The sequence below is a fragment of the Cryptomeria japonica genome, chromosome 2 (genome assembly GCF_030272615.1).
Source record: "Cryptomeria japonica chromosome 2, Sugi_1.0, whole genome shotgun sequence".
NCBI classification, from domain to species: domain Eukaryota; kingdom Viridiplantae; phylum Streptophyta; class Pinopsida; order Cupressales; family Cupressaceae; genus Cryptomeria; species Cryptomeria japonica.
In genome coordinates, this window is record NC_081406.1 from 135948290 (window position 1) to 135969048 (window position 20759).

At 40.8% G+C, this 20759-nt stretch overlaps 1 protein-coding gene across 5 annotated transcripts in view; it reads right to left on the reverse strand.

Annotated features, from left to right (window-relative positions):
- Window positions 1-20759, reverse strand: part of LOC131073245 (uncharacterized) — a 184502-nt gene that overhangs the window by 92275 nt on the left and 71468 nt on the right. For all 5 annotated transcript variants that reach the window (XM_058009647.2, XM_058009649.2, XM_058009646.2 and 2 more), the window contains exons 3-5: window positions 9001-9131; window positions 8832-8917; window positions 8601-8695 (exon numbers count right to left, since the gene is read on the reverse strand). In XM_058009647.2, the coding sequence (XP_057865630.1) occupies window positions 8601-8695; window positions 8832-8917; window positions 9001-9131 (312 nt within the window). The remainder of the gene's footprint in view (window positions 1-8600; window positions 8696-8831; window positions 8918-9000; window positions 9132-20759) is intronic.

Consider the following 20759-nt stretch of genomic DNA (forward strand, 5'->3'; position numbering starts at 1 on the left):
AAGAATCCGCTACATCAAAAAGCACATGAAGAAGATCTATATTATACGAACTACAAGGTTGTGTAATAGATAGGAGAAATAAGTTTCTTCGGCTAGCATTAACCCTTGCATACTACGAACATGATTGCAGATCATCTTTCAACTAGCTTTTCTATCAGGAACACCTATTAGTAAAATTACACATAGGCCAAAATATTAAGTCAAAGTGATCTCGATCTGTTCATTAAGAGTTCATCTCCATAATTAATAGAACATAAAATTCCTACACCTCAGTCGGTATACTTATATCAATGATGCCAAGGCAAACAATCATTACCTCCTCATGACTATACACATCTCCATAAGTTGTTCATGTCAAGTAGAATTCAAGTCAATAAAAATGTCATGAATGAAGATCATTTAAAAAAACATAACTCGACCAAGCATAGCTACTCACTTAGAATGCATATAAGTATTCATCACAAGAATACTTAGAACTTTTAGATCAAAAGTCAACAATAGAGCCAGTCCATGTTATTTAACATACTAACAATATCTAAATTACATATGCAGAGAACATAACAAGTATTTAGATCATAGTTATATAGATGACAACTGTGGATGATGAGTCCAAGACATTCCTGATTCCAATCAAAGTATTAACGAAGAATCAATCTATAATACCTTGCAATACTCAAACAGAAATTTAGAATACCTTCTAAGTTCTAAAAAAAGTATGCAAATCATGATGATATCTAAATAATGTTCTATATTAGATAAGTCTAACAACTAAGGCAATTAGAATCATAAAATCAATACGACCTAGAACTAGGTCAGCCAAACGATAATACTTCAATCCTTTGGATAAGCTGAGTATAATATATCTTGCAATCAAGAATGCAATGACTCAAAAATACTTAGCTTGAATGACGCTGAAGAGTCAAATCTTCAAGCATGCTGGACCAAGATGTGACCATGCTAAACCTTTGATCACAAAACCTTTTCAATCTTTCCTCAATCCTGGAACCTGTCATCAATTATACGACAGCAAGAAGGTGCAAGATCTAGGCTACAGGATGCTAGATCTTATTACAACTTGGCTCTGATACCGTGTTGATTTTAACACTTTCAGATTACTGTAAACTCAGAAAATCAGAATTTAATTACTAACTAAATTGATTAGATGAAAGATTTATAGTTTTCCAGAATTAAGCATAACCAAGAAATAAACAAAATAAGAACAAGACACGGTTACGTTGGGAAAACCTCCTAGGAGGAAAAAACCCAGCCAGAAAAGATCCTCAGATTTGATTATGGATTAGATTCATATGAAGATTACAACACTTATCTCAAGTATTTGAAGGTGATTGCACTTAGGGCTGATAATGTCTTTCACAAGACTACACTTTCACAAGTATCCCTTTACCACTTCCAACAGCAATCAGGTCCAAAGCCTAGGTCTGCATTATGAAATCTGCACTTTGTTAGACAGCAGCTTTAGCCCTCAGTTCACTCTCCACATGGATGAATTTCGCACCTTTAATGGCAGATGTAATTCGCTGATATAACAGGTGTGATTAGCTGTAGTACTGCTCCTTCAAACTCGCATTAGGTAGATGTAGATATTTCGCATGATAATGTATATTGAATGTTTGATTGAGGAAAAGGTAACTTTACTTATATGATGCGGTATCCAAAATTCATTTATGTCGACTCATACTAAATTATTGACCTTTTAATTTATTGTTTCTCCTTTAACTGAATGCATTAGATAGGGTTGGCCCTATTTTGTTTGGCACGTTAACTTTCATGTGGTGTGGAGTAGCGTGGGGTTTTTATGATGTGCCGTGAGGTATAGGGCCTAGCCCTATACGTTGGAGAAGGGGCTGGCCCCTTAGGCGGATTCCAATGTTGCCCAAGGCAATTAAAATCCGCCATCCCTAATTACAATCAACACATGGTTAGGACAATGCGGGAAGGATTACAACAAAGGTTATCCAAATAGGCCATCGTACTAATATGGATATATGGGACATGGTATATTCGGCTTCCCCAATTCTACTACTTAAGAATATCAAGCTTTGAAGGCAACCTTTGCAAACGCCTTAGATACCCCATTAATAAAATGGTACTCTTTGAGGTTGCCAGACAGGCGCATACAACTCGGTAGGTCCTTAGAGAAAAAAGGATGGTAGGAGTCACATTCCTAATGGTTGTAGGGGATGACATGTATTTTAAAACCCCTGTGCAGGCTAAGCAATCGAATGAGGAGTTGGCATCTTATTGCATTCAAAAGCATACCTATAGAAAGAACTTTGATCCTACTAGATTAGGACGGAAGGCTTATGGAAGGCATTATAAACATAAAAGGCATATAGAGGACTACTAGGCTAGCTGCGCAAATGATTTTGAGGTTCGTAGGAGAAAGTACACTAGGCTCAATCTGCAACAAAATGAACCTTTGAGTACGCCCAAGTTCTAGATCAATTAGTGGATTATAGGGAACGCATACAACATCACGCCTATGAAGCCATAAAGGACCGCCCACCTTCGATCAACTGGTCTCAAGAACCGGTCATTGACCTAGAGATCAAAATGGAGGGTTCTAAGAGACATGTTAATGTCTGGCTCCATAAGCATATTCAAGAGCTGACCCATGACGGCACACAATTCACCTATAACCTAATGCAAGGTCTTGAGTCCCATTCATCAGAAGAAGACGAAGCCTCAAGTGTTGCACAAGAGGAAGAAGAAGAGGCCGAGAAGAAGCCAAAAAAGAATAGAAAGAAGGCAAAAGCTAGTAAAGGGACCCAAGCATCAAAAGAGGTCCAACAAAAATAAGAGCCAATCACTTAAGGCCCATGCACAAGAAAAATTACCAATAAGGAGGCCATCTGCTGCCACCTCAACAAAAGATACCCATGCAGTAGAGAACGTAACTGAATTGGAATGCCAATCCACTCCTCCCACACAGCAAATTGATTCAGTTGTCACTATAACATCAGATCAGCAAGAGCCTAGTGTGCAAGAGCCAAGGATGCAAGTCATTGATCTGGATGGACCTAAGAACCAGATTCAATGAAGAAGTTGACAGGCAAGATACCGAACAGGAAGAACCGGAGAAGGCAAGTGATAAAGATGATGGGGAAGCTGCTGAAAAGAATGAGAATAGGAATAAGGATAAGGAGGAAGACAACAACAAAGACCTACCTAGATATGAAGGACATCAAGAGCTCGAGAACCCTCGGCAATTGTTGAGTGAAGTCAGGGAGAGTTCAACTGTAGACAAAGAACAAAATAAAGAGGGGAATCAGCCTTTCTCCCTAACTGGCCAGTCGAGGATTAGAAAGTGGGTCAGCTACAGCATCAGAGGAATAGAGTAGAGAGTTAGTGGTCACCTCAAGGCAGTCCATCCCTCCTACATGGTTACAATCCCAGGTGCAAAAGAAAGCCATAGTGAGGCCGCCTATAAGCTTAGAAGACCTCTTCTCTCGAATAGGAGAACCACAGACTAAAGAGAAAAATAAACTGAGGACATATTCCAAGGTTACCAAAGAAGATCAAAAGAACTGGACGATGCACATTGCTATTCACCCAAAGGAAAATCCATCGAGGAGACAGCCCTAGCCAATTACAATGTTATGTCTATAAAGGTGGCTAAAAGTCGAGAGGTTGTAATATTGACACAATTTTTTATTTTTTTTAAACAAGACTACACACACAACCACACTCGTTAGGGTTAGAATAAGAAATCCAAAACCAGCAAGAGGAACCCTACACCTTTTGATCACCGAGAGCCCAGACTGGGAGGGTGAGAGCATACGGTAGCAGGGGATTGTTAGTTGCAACTGCTGAAGTAATGAATACAATAATGGGCAGCAAGCCAGCCCCTTCCACTTATCCAGCGGGTAAACAAAGAAACTTGGCGGTAAACCAGCCAAGAGAACAAACACTCCAAAGCATGAATCACTCTACAGCAATATTTTAGCGGGAGGACTAAACACACATAACAAAGCTCAACTCAACTGCTTGTGCAGCGGGACGATCATTACAAACATTTATCCCTCAATCGCTTATCCAACGGGAGGACCATTACAAACAGATATCACTCGACCGCTTAAGCAACGGGAGGAATGAATTACAAATATCGAATATAGGCGGCAAGCTAACCTCTTCCACTTTTCAATGGGGTATACTTTACAATCCAGAAGTGGTTGATAGTACTACTATTTTACCTTTCAAAAAGAGAAAAAAGATAGAATAGAAGAACAATGCTGATCACAAAAGATAACTACCACCAACCCAGCTCAAACACCAACTTTCTAAAATCTGATATAGATAACAGCAGGCTGGAAATGCATTACCAGCAACACCTAATCACACCAAAATGCTCCCAACTCGCTCCAACCTCACTCAAAACACCCCACAACACACACAAATTGACACTAGGCATAAAGCAACTAAGAACAAACTGGAAATGAGCTTCTATATGCCCCCAAACACATAGAACGCATCCCAATGCATACACAAAAACCAGGCCTAAGCTGGAAATGTACAATTTGCATTATAAAATTAAAGACTCCAAACAAGGGGATAAAAACTTACAAATCATATCGCCAAAAGCATAAAAATAATTTGAGCCGACACCCAAATGATAGTTCGCACAGGCAGGGAGGAAGGATCGAATTTTTGCTTCAGCCACACCAAAAACCAGCAACACTGAAATCCACACCACACAGGAACTCTGAAAAAATGCACACTGAAACTACACCACAATCCAACACTCAGCTAGATACTTTGTTTCAAGTACGAAACTGGCTAAACTAGGGAGCCACAACACCGAAGCTCATATTCACTCACCATTCCGGCAACATAAAAATATGATTTCTTCAAGATAACCAAATGAGAGGCCAAGCACCTGTATTTATAGATTTTTCCCAGTAAAATTCAAATGCAAATGGCACCCAAATTCACCTCGAATCAAATTATATTTCATCTTACTTCAACATTGTGTTGCATTTCATTTCACCACACCCCTCATGTGTTTGGTATACCCTTCCTAGGCAAAAAGTTCGAACATTTTCCTCGGTGAATAGTTTGCAACTTCAAAATATCATAAACACATAAAATATGCCTCTTTTTTCACCAACGCAATTGACTTAGGAAAATAATAACATTAACAGCAGATATATATCTTTTCCCTAAGTCGTCCACAATAAAATTAATCAATAATAAAATAATTAAATATTAAACCTTAGGATAAGGAAATAATATTTAATTAAATAACTTATAACTCCAATACTGATTATCATCAAAATTTATTTAAACTAAGCAATGAGAACCACTGAACTGGACTGGATCAGAGCCCTGCGCAAGACTGCCAAAAATAGCAATGCTCAAACTGCCACTTACTAAAAATAGCAAGTCATGAAATACTGCTCCGAAAAACATGATCTTCGCACCCAGAGAAAGAGCTTGGAAAGCTCGGTGAAACTGTACCATCTAGTCAACCAAACCCTAACTTACTAAAAATAGTAAGTTCACACTTCACCGTAGAATCAAACGCATGTTATGCCACCCTAAAGTTCATGAAAAACCCAGAAGGAAACCATAAACAGAACTGAAGAATTCCATCCGGACAAACCCTAGAAAGCTCGTGCAGAACTCCACAAAAGTACGAAACCCTAATTCTCCTTTCCATATAGCCTACAGGTCTCCGGAATAGGCCACTGGATCACAGAATGACATCACTGAGAAGGGGACATTATAGAGGTGGAGAAATTCAAGGATTCCATGCACACCATATTGAGCCAACTCGAAAGAATGACTGCTAAAAGAGAAATGTATAAGGCTCATGCACTGCAGGTTGAAAATTATATAGATCACTTGTTGAAGCCATTGCAGCACATAAATGAGGCCTATATACCATCTGTAGCATTAGCTCAGAAAACGACTGTTGAATTTGAGACTATATGAGACACTGCCAAGGCAACCAGGGAATGGATGGAGGATATTGCAAAGATAGGAAACCACGTGATTAATGATTTGGTTTACTATGAGCGGGACACAAAGAGGACCTTTAGAACAATCAAGGCACTTAGGAGCAACATTGAGGCGACACGGAAATCAGTTAATAGGCTACTTCCCATCATGAAGGCACTATTCTGGACTCACTCCTTGATTCCCATGAAGCAAGAGATCTTTGAACCTCACGATTTCAACACCTTTGACGGCTGATTTTGGGTTATGGTATTGAAAGGTGATGTCATGGACCTCATTGATGAGGGATGAGAAGATAGTGAAACAATCTTGCTTCTTGTCAGGAATAATTGCGAAGATCTCCTGAAGAAGTTAGTGGGTGAATGAAGGACAAATATGGACTACGATGAATTCAAAATGTGCTAGAAGAGCCAAGTGAAGAAGAAAGGGGCTGCATACACTTAAAATGATTTAAGATGCGCCAGCAGATTCTATGCAGCCATACAGGATTATAAGACCAATGGGATCAATTTGCTTCAGCAGCTAAGAGAAGTAGAGGATAGCTATATAGATACTAGCATCCGGATGGATAACCCACCTATGCCTCCTCTTCACGAGATAAGGGTCGTCTGCGTGAAATTTCAAGAGCATTTTAGGGACGCCTTACAGAACCTCAAAGCCTATCCTACCCATTAGCGTAAATCCCCTCGTGTCTAGCAGCAAGACACATGAACCATTGAGCTATCCCACAGCCAAGAACTGACAAGTTTGAACCTTGAGGTCGCCTTCTCGTGATCGTTTCAGTAGCACTAAAAGCCTCCTTATTCAAGAGAGAATGGGATTACCTTAGAATTCTATCCTGTGTTGACCGGAAAGAGTTTAAGTACGACTCTCGCCACATCAAAAGGGCCTATACCTGGGTTATCTGCCCCTATGTTGGCTATAGTTTTCTTTTGTGTGCAAAAGAACTGATCAAGGTATTTCAATTACCTGCTGCAATATGATTTGGAATGAACTAGATGAGGTGAGGCATAAGATCGAATCTGTAGAGGTGGTACCCCTGACCTTACAAGCATACAAATTGAAACAGGTGACTTACATGAATATGGGATTTTTCTCCCGTGCTCCTACATACTGAAGATTGATATAAAGTGGGTTACCACCCTTATGCAAGTGCTCCTCTATTTTCCTACAGCTGTATTGCTCATCTGACTAAAGTCTAGATTGAATTGACTGGTTCTTCCATGTGCTTACATCCTTGGAGCTGTGAGGGGTTTCTTTTAGCTATAAATTGAACATTTAAGGATGTAATTAGTAGTTTGTTGATCTTGGACATGTTCTTGTTATACTTAAGTGTCCATTGATCAAGCTTGTTCTAGCCTCTAGGGCATCAAATAATAGAGTGTGACCCATTTCTCTCATGCCTACATGTATTGCAATCGAAGGAAGGTGTTGATTGCAGAAGTCTCCTCATGATGCCAGTTTCTCCATAGTTATTTGGATGTTTTTGAGGAATGGGTATGCCATATTTGTTTGTGAAGATACATTTGCCAGCCTGGTGGAGTATTATTGAGCTAGTCCTTGCAAGGATTTGTAAAATTCTGTCAAAGTGTATCTAAGCCAAGTTTTTTAATGCATCATATGGATTCAGCTTGTTCTATCTTCAAAGTATGCTTTCTTCTGAATGCTTCTAGTATACATATAGGGATGTGTTTGGGTTATCATTGTACTGGACTTATGGTCTTCAAATGCTTGCTTAGTTCTCATATTTGACTTTCCTGGTATGTTTGTATGAGAACTGATGTTTGACTCAGTTGCCCATGTGTTCAAGAAACTGATATACTATTGATTATCCTTCCACCACCATTTAAATATCATAACACCTCTCTCACATTCCAGTTTAGCGTCCTCACCAATGTGTATGTTTTAGTTTTCAAAATCCTAAGCATTTTCATGGTTGATTCATACTCAAAGAATTGTGCATGATTGGAGCATATTAAAGGTTATAATTATATACATTTAGATTGCATAGACAGTAGGTTAAGGGGATTCATCTTAGGTGAAATAATTCCATTCCACATCTTTGGTTCAGAGGCAATTTGCCATTTTCCATCTGCTTAGTGTGAGTCTACTGTTAAGCAGGATATGGTTGCAAGGACCTCAAACATTATCATATTTCTCTTAATTTGCCATTTTTAATAATGTCCAGGAACACCCTTCAAGATTTAGCCAAACCTAAAGCAGAACAAGAGCACAGCCTCTCTTATGAATTAGCCCATTGTTGTCCACTGTTGCCTCATAAGTATCAGTCCACCATCCTAAGCTGGCATTCCCCAGGCTTAGATTTTGATCTGCTCTTTAGGATCTGTAGAGCCACAGCCTTGAGAGCCAGCAGAGTGTAAAAACGATTGTGTAATGGATAAGAAGGTGCATTCATAAAAGGAGAAGCCCATGCTCAGATCACCAAATCACATTAGTGTGGCCCACAACTTAGAGGATATATGCACACATAGTCACATATTCAAAATTGGGTCCCGTTCCCCGCAGAACTGATCTTGTTCCGGTGAAGCTCAATTAAAAGAAGAAAGGATTCAGAATCCTCATGGGTACATGTTATCTTGAAAGAAAAACATTAAACTAACCTGTTTAGCACAATTGCTTTTGTCTGAGATGTAAATGCTGCCATGAGCTCCTCTACATTTAAAGTCCAATGAGGCGGATTGAGAGCAACATAAACCTGTTTTATCAGATGTATCTCTGGTTTCTCATGAATTAAACAAAAAGAAAATCATATGCAGATTTTCAATCTATAAATTTTTCAAATCAATATGTTGAATTGTAATTGATTTCTATATGTAAATGCAAGGCCTTACCGGAGTCCCTCCAGCCATCGTAATGCAAGCTTCATAAGTCTCATATGCTGGATCAAATAACAATACTTCATCCCCTTGATCTACAACTGTTCCCAAACAGTGTCAGGTCTACAGCATATTTAAATTCAATAATAGGCATTGCTTCAGATCAGAAAGAAGAAAACACAACCAGATAGTATTGTTGCAGCAAAAGCTTCTGATTGACCACAACAAATGGTGATATTTTTCACAGGGTCTACATCCAAACCCTGATTTAACTTCATAGTCCATGCTATATAGTCACATACACCTTGAACATGTCTGCAAGAAATTAAAGAAAAATTAATTGAGTGATCAAACCGAGGTTATCAAATTCATATGGAGTGAAGATAGTAGTGAAGATAGTAGTAATTCTTTGCAAAGATTTATACTTATGGATTCCAATCATTCCCATGCACACTTGAGAACTATATAATGTGTCCTTAGATTCATACATTTATGCTAAAATTTGCATTATCTATGTACTAACATAGCAAACCTTGCTGTTTGACAGCTGCAGTTGCTAATTGAGTAAGAACTAGGAGTTAAAGATAGTGAAATTAGAAGATCAGGAGAGTGTCCAAAAAAAACAATCTACAGAGGTACATGAACTTCTCAATGCGTCTAGCAGTTTAGAAAGCAACTGAAGTCTGAAATGCATTATTAGTTGAATACCCATTCTTATTAATAATCATCACAATGACATCACAACCTTTCAGAATAATGGAGTTGGAAGCAATATGTTTTTTTAGCATCATAAAAGATGAGGCACATAACTAAAATGTCCTTACTTCAAGATTATCAAGAGAATCATCTGTATTTTAGAGTTCGATGACCTTCATGACATCAGCACAAACATGATTTGAATAATAAAGGCCTCTTCCACTGGAGCAAAAATCAAGAAAAATTGCGAATCAGCACTGTTCCTAACTTTGTCCTTGAAAAACTTTCAATTTTGCAAAAAATTGTTGACTGTCACAGTTGACCCTTTTCTCCAAAAAATTTTGAGTTTAATTGCATTTAAATCACAGGTTTGAAAATTTTCAATGGTACTTTGACATACCAGTGCCATTTCCTTGTTGGTGTGATTTATATGCGATAGGCTCATGCATTCAACACATTTGGCATTTTTTTTCTTTGTGCAATGACAGGCAAGGACTTTTTTTGCTCACCACGACAGACTGCCTATGCATTGAAACTGTGGCAATGGGAATGGTGTTCCAATTAACCAGCCAAGCTCAAACATAAGCATGGAAATCGTTTGCTGATATTAATTTGTAACTATGAGATTGATTAATCAAAATACAAGACATTAACAAGATAGGAATCTAAATAAAAACAAGCTTTTATTGTTCTGTACTAACTATAACTAACATACATATTTAAAAAAAAAAATCTCTGGGAATTCTTAGCTGTTTTCAGTTTTGTCATTTAAAAGGAAACAAACTAAACAATCTAAAACTTCCAAATTGAAGGCTATTCGCATTAAACAATTGAATTATCAAGACTATTACTTCACAGCACAAATAACTCTCAAGAATGATGTAAACCTTATGTATCTTGTGAAGTCCTGAGCCAATGTCCAAATCATGGAAATGCTTTCCTTCAAAGATGCAATGTGGTTGGTGTTGAGACATGGACCAACTAGGACTCGAACCTAGGACCTTCCATACGCTGCTGGAGTGCTCTACCACTGAGCTACTGGCCCGTCTTGGAGTCCATCATTGGTCCGGGTGTGGCTTATTTCCAACACCAACACCCCCCCTTAAGCCACACCTCTCGTGTGCTTGGGGCTCCTAGCCTGGACCTAGCTCTGATACCATGTTGAGACATGGACCAGCTAGGACTCGAACCTAGGACCTTCCATACGCTGCTGGAGTGCTCTACCACTGAGCTACTGGCCCCTCTTCGACCAGTCATCGTCGGTCCAGGTGTGGCTTATTTCCAACACCAACAGTTGGAAATGTTTTCCTTGTTTATGGAGAGAAAGTAATACAGAGAACTAGCACTATACTACAGTACAGCTACACCACATAAACACTGATTTTGTCATTAAATTGAGATTCAATAAAAATAATGAATGCAATTAAAGATCATTCAGAGCCATCACATATATTATTAACTTTTAAGGACAAATATTTTTAATATCAAAGAGAACTGATTCTTGATTCCAAAAGAAATAAAATCTAATTTTGAAAGAAAGTTGTAATGGATGGAAAGCTAGGGTTTCACAAGTTATACTTTATAAAGTAGGAAATGACCTAACTTTCACATACATCACATAAAAAAAAGGAAGAACTCAATAGATCCAACCTCAATTTTAATAAGAAGAGGGTTGAATGCTGATCGGAGTCCTATTCCCTTTTTCTTTGAGTTGAAAATGTAATTGAAAAGATGTAAATTGAATGCCAAAATCTAATGTAAGAAGGTGCATCCATGAACTAGCAACTTGGACTGATTATGCTAGCTCATAATGAGACAAAAACTTCACAACAAGTACCAAAATGGATAGAGAATCCGACAACGTAGCTGTAGTCAAAATCTAAAGCTGAATTGATAGGACCAGGGCACCCAGCACCTTGGTCTTTTGAGTTGTGGTATGAAAGTCTAAATCCTAATTGTTGTGCGTTGCACACGCTCCCTGTCGCCGATAGGGTCCCCCCTTCCCTTTTTTTGAGCCTTTCGTCTTCGCCCTGTTGGGTTTCGCGCAGAGTGTCTCGCGTCCTTTCAAGCAAGTCTGTGACTGGTGTGATGATATTGAAAGAAAAGAGCCGATGATTCTATTAGGCTAGTCTAGCCCTCGGCCACAAATACCAAGAGATTGTTCGAAGTTGAGAAATCGCCTTGGATAGGCGTAAGGTGATGGAAGTTGGCGAAGCCCGCCAAGCTGAGAGCAACGCGTCTGAAGGTCGCATGACGACCCAAAATTGTCATTTTTGCGTAAGAGCGATGAGATGGTAAGAGCGATGAGATGGATTACATGAGGTTTGTTTTGCGGAGTTTACCAGATTTGAATGAAGAACGATTTTCACCAATTGAGAAAGGAGGAGCAGATTTCATTGCAAAATGCCAAAGTTGACAAATTTGCCCAAGTGCCCAAGCTCGCGCTTCTCGAGGAGAAAGTTAAAATCGCCAAAATCGCTCTAAGGGCGAATTTCGGACTTTCACGCCAAATTAAGAGAAATTTCAAAATTTGTTAAATTCCCAAAATGGGCCAAGGGTCCGAAAATGCCTTAAAACTCACAAAATCTCGAAAAAGTCCGAAATTGCGAAAACTGGCAAAACTAGCCCAAGGTCCGAAATTTCACTTAAGTTGCCAAAATTGCCCAATGGGCCGAATTTCGGACCCAGGGGCCGAAATTTGAAGATTTGTGAATTTGCAAAAAACATCTAAAACTCCGAATTTGCAAAAAAGTGTTAAAACTCCGAATTTGCAAAAAGACACCCAAGGTCCGAAATTCACTTGAGTCATCTAAATTCGGACCCGGGGGCCGAAATTTAAAAAATTCATAAGTTTGCAAAATATGCCTTAAGGTCCGAAAATTTGGATAATTTGCAAAAAAGCATTGAAAACTTCGAAATTCCAAAATGGGCAAAAGGTCCGAAAAACTCCAAAGTGGCAAAATCGCAAAAGCTCTGAAAATTGACAAGACGTTAAATGCTTCGAAGTTCTTTCAAAATCGCAAAAATGTGCCAAGCGTCCGAATTTCATTTAAGTTGCAAAAGCGATGAATGCTCTGAAGTTCTTTCAAAATCGCAAAAATGTGCCAAGGCATCCGAAGTTCGCACTTAGGGTTTAAAAGCGCAGTTTAAGTTTGCAAAACCTCTCAAAGCTCTGAAATTAGCCATAGAGCCCAAAGTCGCAACGCGTAGGGCAAATAAGGAATTCGAAATTGGTAAAACCCCTCCATTCCTCCGAAGATCACAACACCATAGCTCCGAAGTTCACGATTTGGGAACGAAGCGTGAAGTTTAGAAGTTTGCAAAACCCCTCCATACTGTCGAAGTTCGCGTAAGGGAGGATTGCGTTCGATTTTGAAAGGGAACCCAGAGAGTATAATTTGCATCCAAAGTAAAACACTGACATAAACCCTTCCAAGCATCCAGGTTCAAATTGCTAAATCACACAAGGTAAAATCGCCTAGTTTAAAACTCAAAATGACAAATTCCTTTCAAACAACAGCCGTGGAAAATTTGAATTGAAGATTAACCGTTGGAATTCAAAATGTGCAGAACTATCCATTCGTCTTTGCACAGCAAGTCGGGCAATTTCTCGCCGTTCATTTTTGCCAGGTGAGTACGCTTTGTCTCTCTCGATCATCTGAAATGCTTATAAATCAAATAGATGTGTGTGCGAAATCTTATTAAAATGCTTAAATATTCAAAATTCGCATATTTTTCCGCTTGTAAAACGTCGTGCAAAGCAGTGAAAATTAGAATTCGCTCCTAAGATTTAACCAGAAATTGCATTTTCAAACTTAGGAGAATTTTTTCAGCTTTGTCCCTTTTGAAAGTTAATCCAGAAAATGTTAAGTATAAATTCGCGATCAAAAGCTTCATGAATACTTTGGTTTAAATCAATCAAGCTTTCAGCTAGAAATATCACTCTGTTTTCAATCTAATTTTTGAATTAGTCCTTGAAAGCTAGCATATTCTCTATCTAACCTGCCCTGCTTCTTCTATATCACCTCGTAACCCACGTCCGGCTGTGTAGGATAAATGCCTAAATCGGCGGTAGAATCATCAAACACGCCCACTGCAGTCGAGACATCGCGAGCATCTAAATCAGATATCCCACGCAAAGTTGAAAGGATGAAGTACCAGTATCAAAGAGGGGGATTGAGGGAGTCAAAAGTTCAGAGCGTCTGGGACAATGTCAGTGATACCGACCTAGGCCATATTGACATCCAGGACTTCAGGAATCGGGTCTTCTCCCCTAACGCATATGGCAAGCCTAGACAGATGGTGGAAAGCGGCATCGCCCAAGCAGCGGGATTTCCCCCAGCAGTACAAAACTATGAGTTAGTGGTAGAGGTTGCCCGGCATTATTAGCCAAGTTCCAGATTGGTGCTCCTAGAGAATATGACTCTTGCCAACTTCACTGCTGAGGCCATTGGCGACGCATTCGACATTCCTTTCCCAAATAATCCCACGGCCATGACTATAGATGAAGCACAAGGGGCATATGATATGAATCCGACCAGATGCAGAACACTAATCAACGAAGAGTGGTACAAGGAGAGAAGGCTTCCAAGCGCCAGAATTGGGAAAAAGACCCCAAGAAGTGACTTTCATAATGAGCATGGGGATATGGTCACATTACTCAGCCGGGTTATGGGACTTCCTAAATCCAGCTACTTTGAAGAGTGGATGTTTTATTTCACAGAGCAAGTCTTCGCTGGGAAGTCCAAGTTTGATTGGGCCCAAATTATAAGCGACAACATCCATACTCAGCTGATTGAACTCGAGAGCAAAAGGTACTTCACTATGACCTCCTATTTGGTCTACATGTTCGCCAAGAACCAGCCGCTGCCAGGTTTGATAATGAAAGATGAAATCGGGAATGGCCCTGGTCAGGTAAAGGTCTATGATTGTTACCCGCAGCTGCACTACCAAGAAATAGCTCAGAGAGAAAAGAGCAGCCCAGCTTATGCAATTGGCCAATATGAGCGCGTCAATGATGCCTTCACAATGCGCCTGGTCAGGCTAATGCAGGGAGGATTACACATAAGGCTCTCAGAGCAAGCTTCTATTCTAGTACAGAGATACGGGGCCTGGTTCATCCAGTTCCCAAGGTTCTCCTATATCCGAATAGCGGGCTTTGATGGTGCCCCTCTCCGACTTCCACGGTACCCAACCGACAAAATAGTTCTCATGGAGGTCGCAAGGCAGTCACGTCCGACCGGCATCTTACTCAAAGAGAGCAAGCGAGCTGGATTCGCGTTCCCCATGATCATAGGCAACTAGGATGTCCATCTAAAGACCCCCACCCTAGCAGAGGAATCCCTCGCAGAGCTGGCCTCTTACGGCCTACAAGAGCACTTTCTGAGAAAATATTTCGATCATGATAATCTAGCAAAGAGAGCCTATGGCAGGCGGTACAGAGCAAAGGAGTTAGTTGAGAATTATTGGAAAAACTGCTCTAATGACTATGAGGTCCGGAGGCGTGAATATTCTAGGCTAAGTGTGTAGCAAATGCGACTCTTTGAATACCGTCGGGTCCTGGATCAGCTCACAGATTCAGGGAATTGTTTACAGGTCCGAGAATTTGAGGCAGTGAGGCATCTTGTGCCAGGCGTGGATTGGTCACAGGACCCTATCACTGATTTTGAGGCAGTCATGGCAGCTCCAGCAAGATATACAGACCAATGGTTGCATCAGCAGATTGAAAGACTAATCCATGCAGGAGTCCAGTTCACCTACCACCTAATGGGTAGCCTCGATTCTCAGTCTTCCGAAGATGAGGGAACTTCCAATACGCCCAGAGAAGAAATTGAGAAACCTGAGAAGAGAAAGAAGGCTAAGGCTTGCAGAGGGACTCGGACGTCGAAGAGAACAAGAAGGGAAAAAATCCCCATTAGGAGGCGAGAGGTCACTTCATCGTCAAAGGACCCTAGTTCGTCCGACGATGTAGTGGAATTAGATTATATACCTGCTCCGCCTTCCCAGAGTGACATTGATGCATTTGGAGTTGATGATCCTCCCGCACCTGACATGCTAGAGGCTGAGCTAAGAGCCATTGAATCAATTGAATCGGGTAACCAAATAGAGGAAGGAGAGATTCCATCCATTCAAGGGATCGAAGTGCATGAACCCACCCAACAGAGCCGCCATGAACTGCTGCTCCATAATACTACCAAAGATGACTCTACCATTGAAGGAGAGCAAAGGACAGAGGAGACCCGCGAGATCGAAAGGACTGAAGGGCAACCACCAAACAAAGGCACCAGACAATTGTTCAGCGAAGTGGGACAAAATTCAGCTGCAAGTAAGGAACTTGGCACCTCCTCCACCCCCCCGGTAACGGAACAATTGCAAATTTGTGATGAGACGGCTGAGAACATCAAGAAACAAAGTACAGATTTGGCCATAGCATCAGCCTAGACTGTGCCTCAGGAATGGTTGATTGCCCGAGCCCAGCGCAAGGCCGCCACCAAACCACCTATCGATTTGGAGGACATATTCTCACACATAGACCAAGCTAAAGCTAAGGGGAAGAAAAAGCCCAAGGCATATTCTAGAATGACCAAAGATGAGCAAAGGAACCGCACTCTTCACATCGCCACCCCGCCTGTAGACAAGCCAGCAGATCAGATTACACTGGCAGATTATAGCATCACGACTGTCCCCATCGGACGAGCCAATAAGGAGCAAGAAAAGGAGGAATTCAAGGATTCAGTACAGAACATGCTCAGGCAACTTGAAGAGATAACAGCTGAAAAGGACATGTATCGAGCTCGTGCTGAGCAGGCCGAAGGATACATCGATCAACTCCTGAGGCCACTACACAATGCTTCCGAGTCCCATATTCCCCCGACAGCATTGGCTCAGAGAACCACAACGGAATTTGAAGGAGTACGGGACACCGCAAGGGCCGTCAAGGAATGGATACAAGGCATCAAAAGGAGGGGAGAAAGAATCCTTGAGGAATTGAAGGAAATGGCTCACCACCGAGAGACCACTTTGGTTAAGCTGTTGGAGGTAAAAAGGGAATCCCTTAGAATGCATGAAGTGGCTGTCACTACTCTTCCCCTCATGAGAGCTCTTTTCTGGACCCATGCGCAAATTCCTACATTGTCTGCCATCCTTGATCCATATAACATCAGCACTCTTAAGGAATGGTACTGGACTATCACCATGAAGAATGACACAAGGGAAATCATTGATAAAGAACACGATTCATGCGAGTCAATTCCGAAAGGCATGCAAGAACTTGGTAAAACCATCCTCCGATCAATGGTTTCGAGATGGAAAAATGACCAGTTTGATGACGTGATACAACCAGACTGGGAAGAAAGATTGGGAACGGATAGGATTACCTATTCCGCTAGGGACTTGAGTTTTGCTGGTCAGTTCCATTCAGATATGTTGTGCTTTGAGCGTAATCGTTCCAGTTGGCGAGATGGTTTGAAGCACGTAGACCAGTACCTCGAGGGCATGCAATATAAAATTCGCCATCCTCCTATGCCTCCATTCAGTTTGCTATTCCAGTTGTGCCGCAGATTCCAGGAATATGTTCGCGAAGAGAGTGCCGCAAGTTGAGACCTTTGGCAAGAGTATTTGCATGGTGAAGATGAATTTCTAGAAAAGGAATGTGAAGCTGAAAAAAAAAAGTGCTTTCCTAAAGTACTTTTCCTTTTTTAAACTTTAAAAGTGCTTTTCCTTCTAATTTTGAAAATACACCTTTTCAACCAAAAGGTCATATTTGACTTTCAGGTCAACTAAAATGTAAAACTTTATGAATGCACCCTTTTGGGTAATTTTGGATCAGTTTTAATTATCCTTTTTTGGGTAGTTATTGCCCATTTTGGGGGTGGTTGTTGATATTTGCCTCCCATTTATGGGTATGGGCAGCCATGTTTATGGATGAATCTGGGCCACTTGTCTAAATTAAATCTGGGCCATTCATCCATTTTGAAACCTATAAAAGGGACTGGTTTTCCCTCTTTTTTGAAAGAAGTTCTTGGATTGTTGCAAAAGCTCTGGTGAAATTTGCAGGATTTAATGCAAAGTTAAGACTGTTTTCAAGTTTCCTTGTGAGTGCATGGTCTCCTTCTTCATTAATCTAGATTTTTTTTCAGTTATGTTTATTTCCTTTATATAGCATTTTCAAGTAAACATCCGATAGAATCCTCGCAGTTCACACCATTAGGGAATGGCTGATTGCCCTTCCTTCTGTATGGTTAATCTGAACCTTTCATATATTTAGTTCGGTTATTGAATGCTCACTGAATGAATGTAAAAGTTCTAATGTTGTATTTGATAACATGAAAATCCTATTTTCGTTTGAAGATTGCACTAGATTTATGCAAGTATTGTCCTTAGATGGCTGATAATGCTTAATCTAGTTATTTGGAGGTGTCCGTCTGTTTACTAAATCTGCTGTCTTACTTAAAATTTACATTTTATGTATCTCTCTCTCCCTATCCTTCCCTCTTTTTTCCCCCTTTTTTATCAAGAGAATCCGTAGTCCTATTGAAGAAAGTATCAATCCAACTCAAACCATTGGATAAGCAAGACCATTAAAGTTTTGGGGAACTTGTCCAGCAATCAATTATCTCACCGTAAGTCCCCCTTGTGTTTCCAGCATAAACACATCAAACCACTGAGCAATCGCGCAGTCAAGACCTGACAAACGAAACCTTGAGGTTGTCCCCTTTGATCAAAGTAGAAAATAGCATTAGGGATTTCCTTATCTCAAGAGAGGATAGGATGCTCAGCGAGTTTATTCTATTCTGCGTTGGCCATATGGAGTTTGCAGCAATACGATTTCAAACACGTGAACAGAATTGGCGCTAGAAGGAGGGCAGTATGATGAATGTCTAAACAGCTAAATCCGAATCATATCAATCTATATTTGTAAAGAGTAACCCTATAGCTTTTTTTTTACCCTCCTCTGCGTGCAATAGAATTGGCGCTAGAAGGAGGGCTTGATAATGCAGTATGGTATTGCTGCATGAATTCTTGCTCAACCTTCCCCTTGAACAGCCGGATCAAGGACTGAACCAGTCATATATTGTAGACCAGTTACGAACCCTTGCTTGGAAATCAGAAGCAGATCACCCTCTTTTCAGACAAGTAAGTCGCACTATTAATCAGGAAGAAGAAAGGGGTGTGCAAATAGAGACTATGATCAGGGAAAATTTAGAAAGACAAAGGGTTGTTGCCCTTCACAAGCAAGTCCTTAAGGAAATCCGACAGTTTTCTTTCCGATCTGCTAATATGGTAAATAATGGGTCTGCCCATTAATCCTCCTCAGCCAGGAAAAGATCTCGAACCAGTGATACAACCAGATTTGGATTTCAGCGACGAACAAGAAAGCCTTATCATTGAATTATACAGCTTGGCCTGGTCAGTAAAAAGAAACTATCCAGACTGGTCTCGAATGCGCTTGATCCTTGAGGAAGAATAGGAGATTGTTGATCGTATCGACGCACAGAATCAGAGAAATCAAGAAGAGGCTAATCTAGCTCCCGCACCGCCTCCACAAAATTGACATTGAAAATAACTCACGCTGGAACGAATTGGATCTTTCTCTCCGGAGAGATTCGAAAGAGTCCTAAGGTCAAGCCCAAAGCGGGAAAGATTTGTTGGATTCCAGTTCTACAGACGCAACAGTTATCGACGAGCTGCAAATCCTAGTGAGTCCAATTCTACAAATCAGCAATTTGCTGTCCCAGCAGATACAGTTTTTACAGCTCCAACGGTTACAACTCCAGTTCCTAATCAAACTCAAGTAAATCAACAACAGATGGCGCATAATCCACCCGCTCCAAATGGTGCCACTTGGTTAGTAGACAATCCGTCACCCATCATTTTCCCAGCTTACCATGATATGCCTAAGAGCCTGGACACGTTCTGTTCTATTTTTCATGCAAATGATCCAAACAGAATAGCGGAAGAACATATTAAAATATTTGAAGATGCATTACGCAATAGACAGATTGAGTATGCAAACGTTGCATGTAGACTTTTCCCTTATTCATTGGGGGAAGACGCATTTTACTGGTTTATCCACTTGCCAGTATCCTCTATCGACTCTTGGGAGAAGCTGAAGACAGCTTTTACGGGAAAGTATGGTATCCCTATAACCCCTACAGAGCTATAAAGACAGTTTCTAGAAGTCAAAAGACAAGGACATGAGCCAATTAGTTCCTTCAACAATAGGTTCCATAAAGCCTTTACCCAATTGCAAGATCCCTATGTGGTAAGTGATGCTTCGGCAAGAGAAATCTACTATTCAGCTCTGGACTATTTGACAACTATATTTGTCCGAGAGTCACACCCCGCACCGACCACGTTAACTGAAGCCTATGCTAAGGCTATGGAGATCAGTAAGGGATTAGGCCAAAACATCGCCGAACCCTTGATGCAATTAGGACCTCCCGCTATGCCTAGCCAAATTCAAGAAATCAACCAGGCTTTGGCTCACCAAACGCCTATTATGAATCCAATTCCACAATTGGCATATCAGCCTCAACAATCTACCAATCAGCTAGTGCTCCATCTGAGACCACCTATATCCCAGATCCCTCCTAAACAACCCATATATTTGCAAAATACTATAGTATCGTCTAGAACCCAAGAGGAGAAGGACGAGATGCGAGAGCTAACTGACCAGATGAAGAAGCTCTCCTCTGAAGTCACTTATCTGCGAAATCAAAATAACCAATTGCAGAATAGTCAGAGAAGCCAGCAGCAAGGTCAACACCAAGGTCAATACCAAAACCAAGGATATCAACGACCCACAAGGACATGGAACACTCGTCCCAACAACGGAGGAGTCCCCACTCCACTTGATAACCCGCCGACATCAGAAAACAGGCCAACAGATAGGGTATTTTTGGCAGAGGCAGCTCTATCTAATCGGTGCAGGTTGCATAATACTAACCAGCACTCAGAGCTGCAATGCGACGAGTTTCAAGTTGCAGCAAATATATTCCAGCGAGAAGTTGAGAACACAATGCCTCAACCAGTACTTCCTCCCACCCGATTCGAAATAGTGTCGTCACCAAGGTATGACACCGCACTTGTCTTAGAGACCTACATTCCCTCGTTCTTCTTCCCTAATCAGGATGAAAATGAGGTGGCAGACCTAAACCAGCCTGCTAATGTGAATGCATTTCAGCAATACCAGCGCGGCAATCGAGGGTATCACAATAACAATAACCAGAACAGCAATAGTGGCCC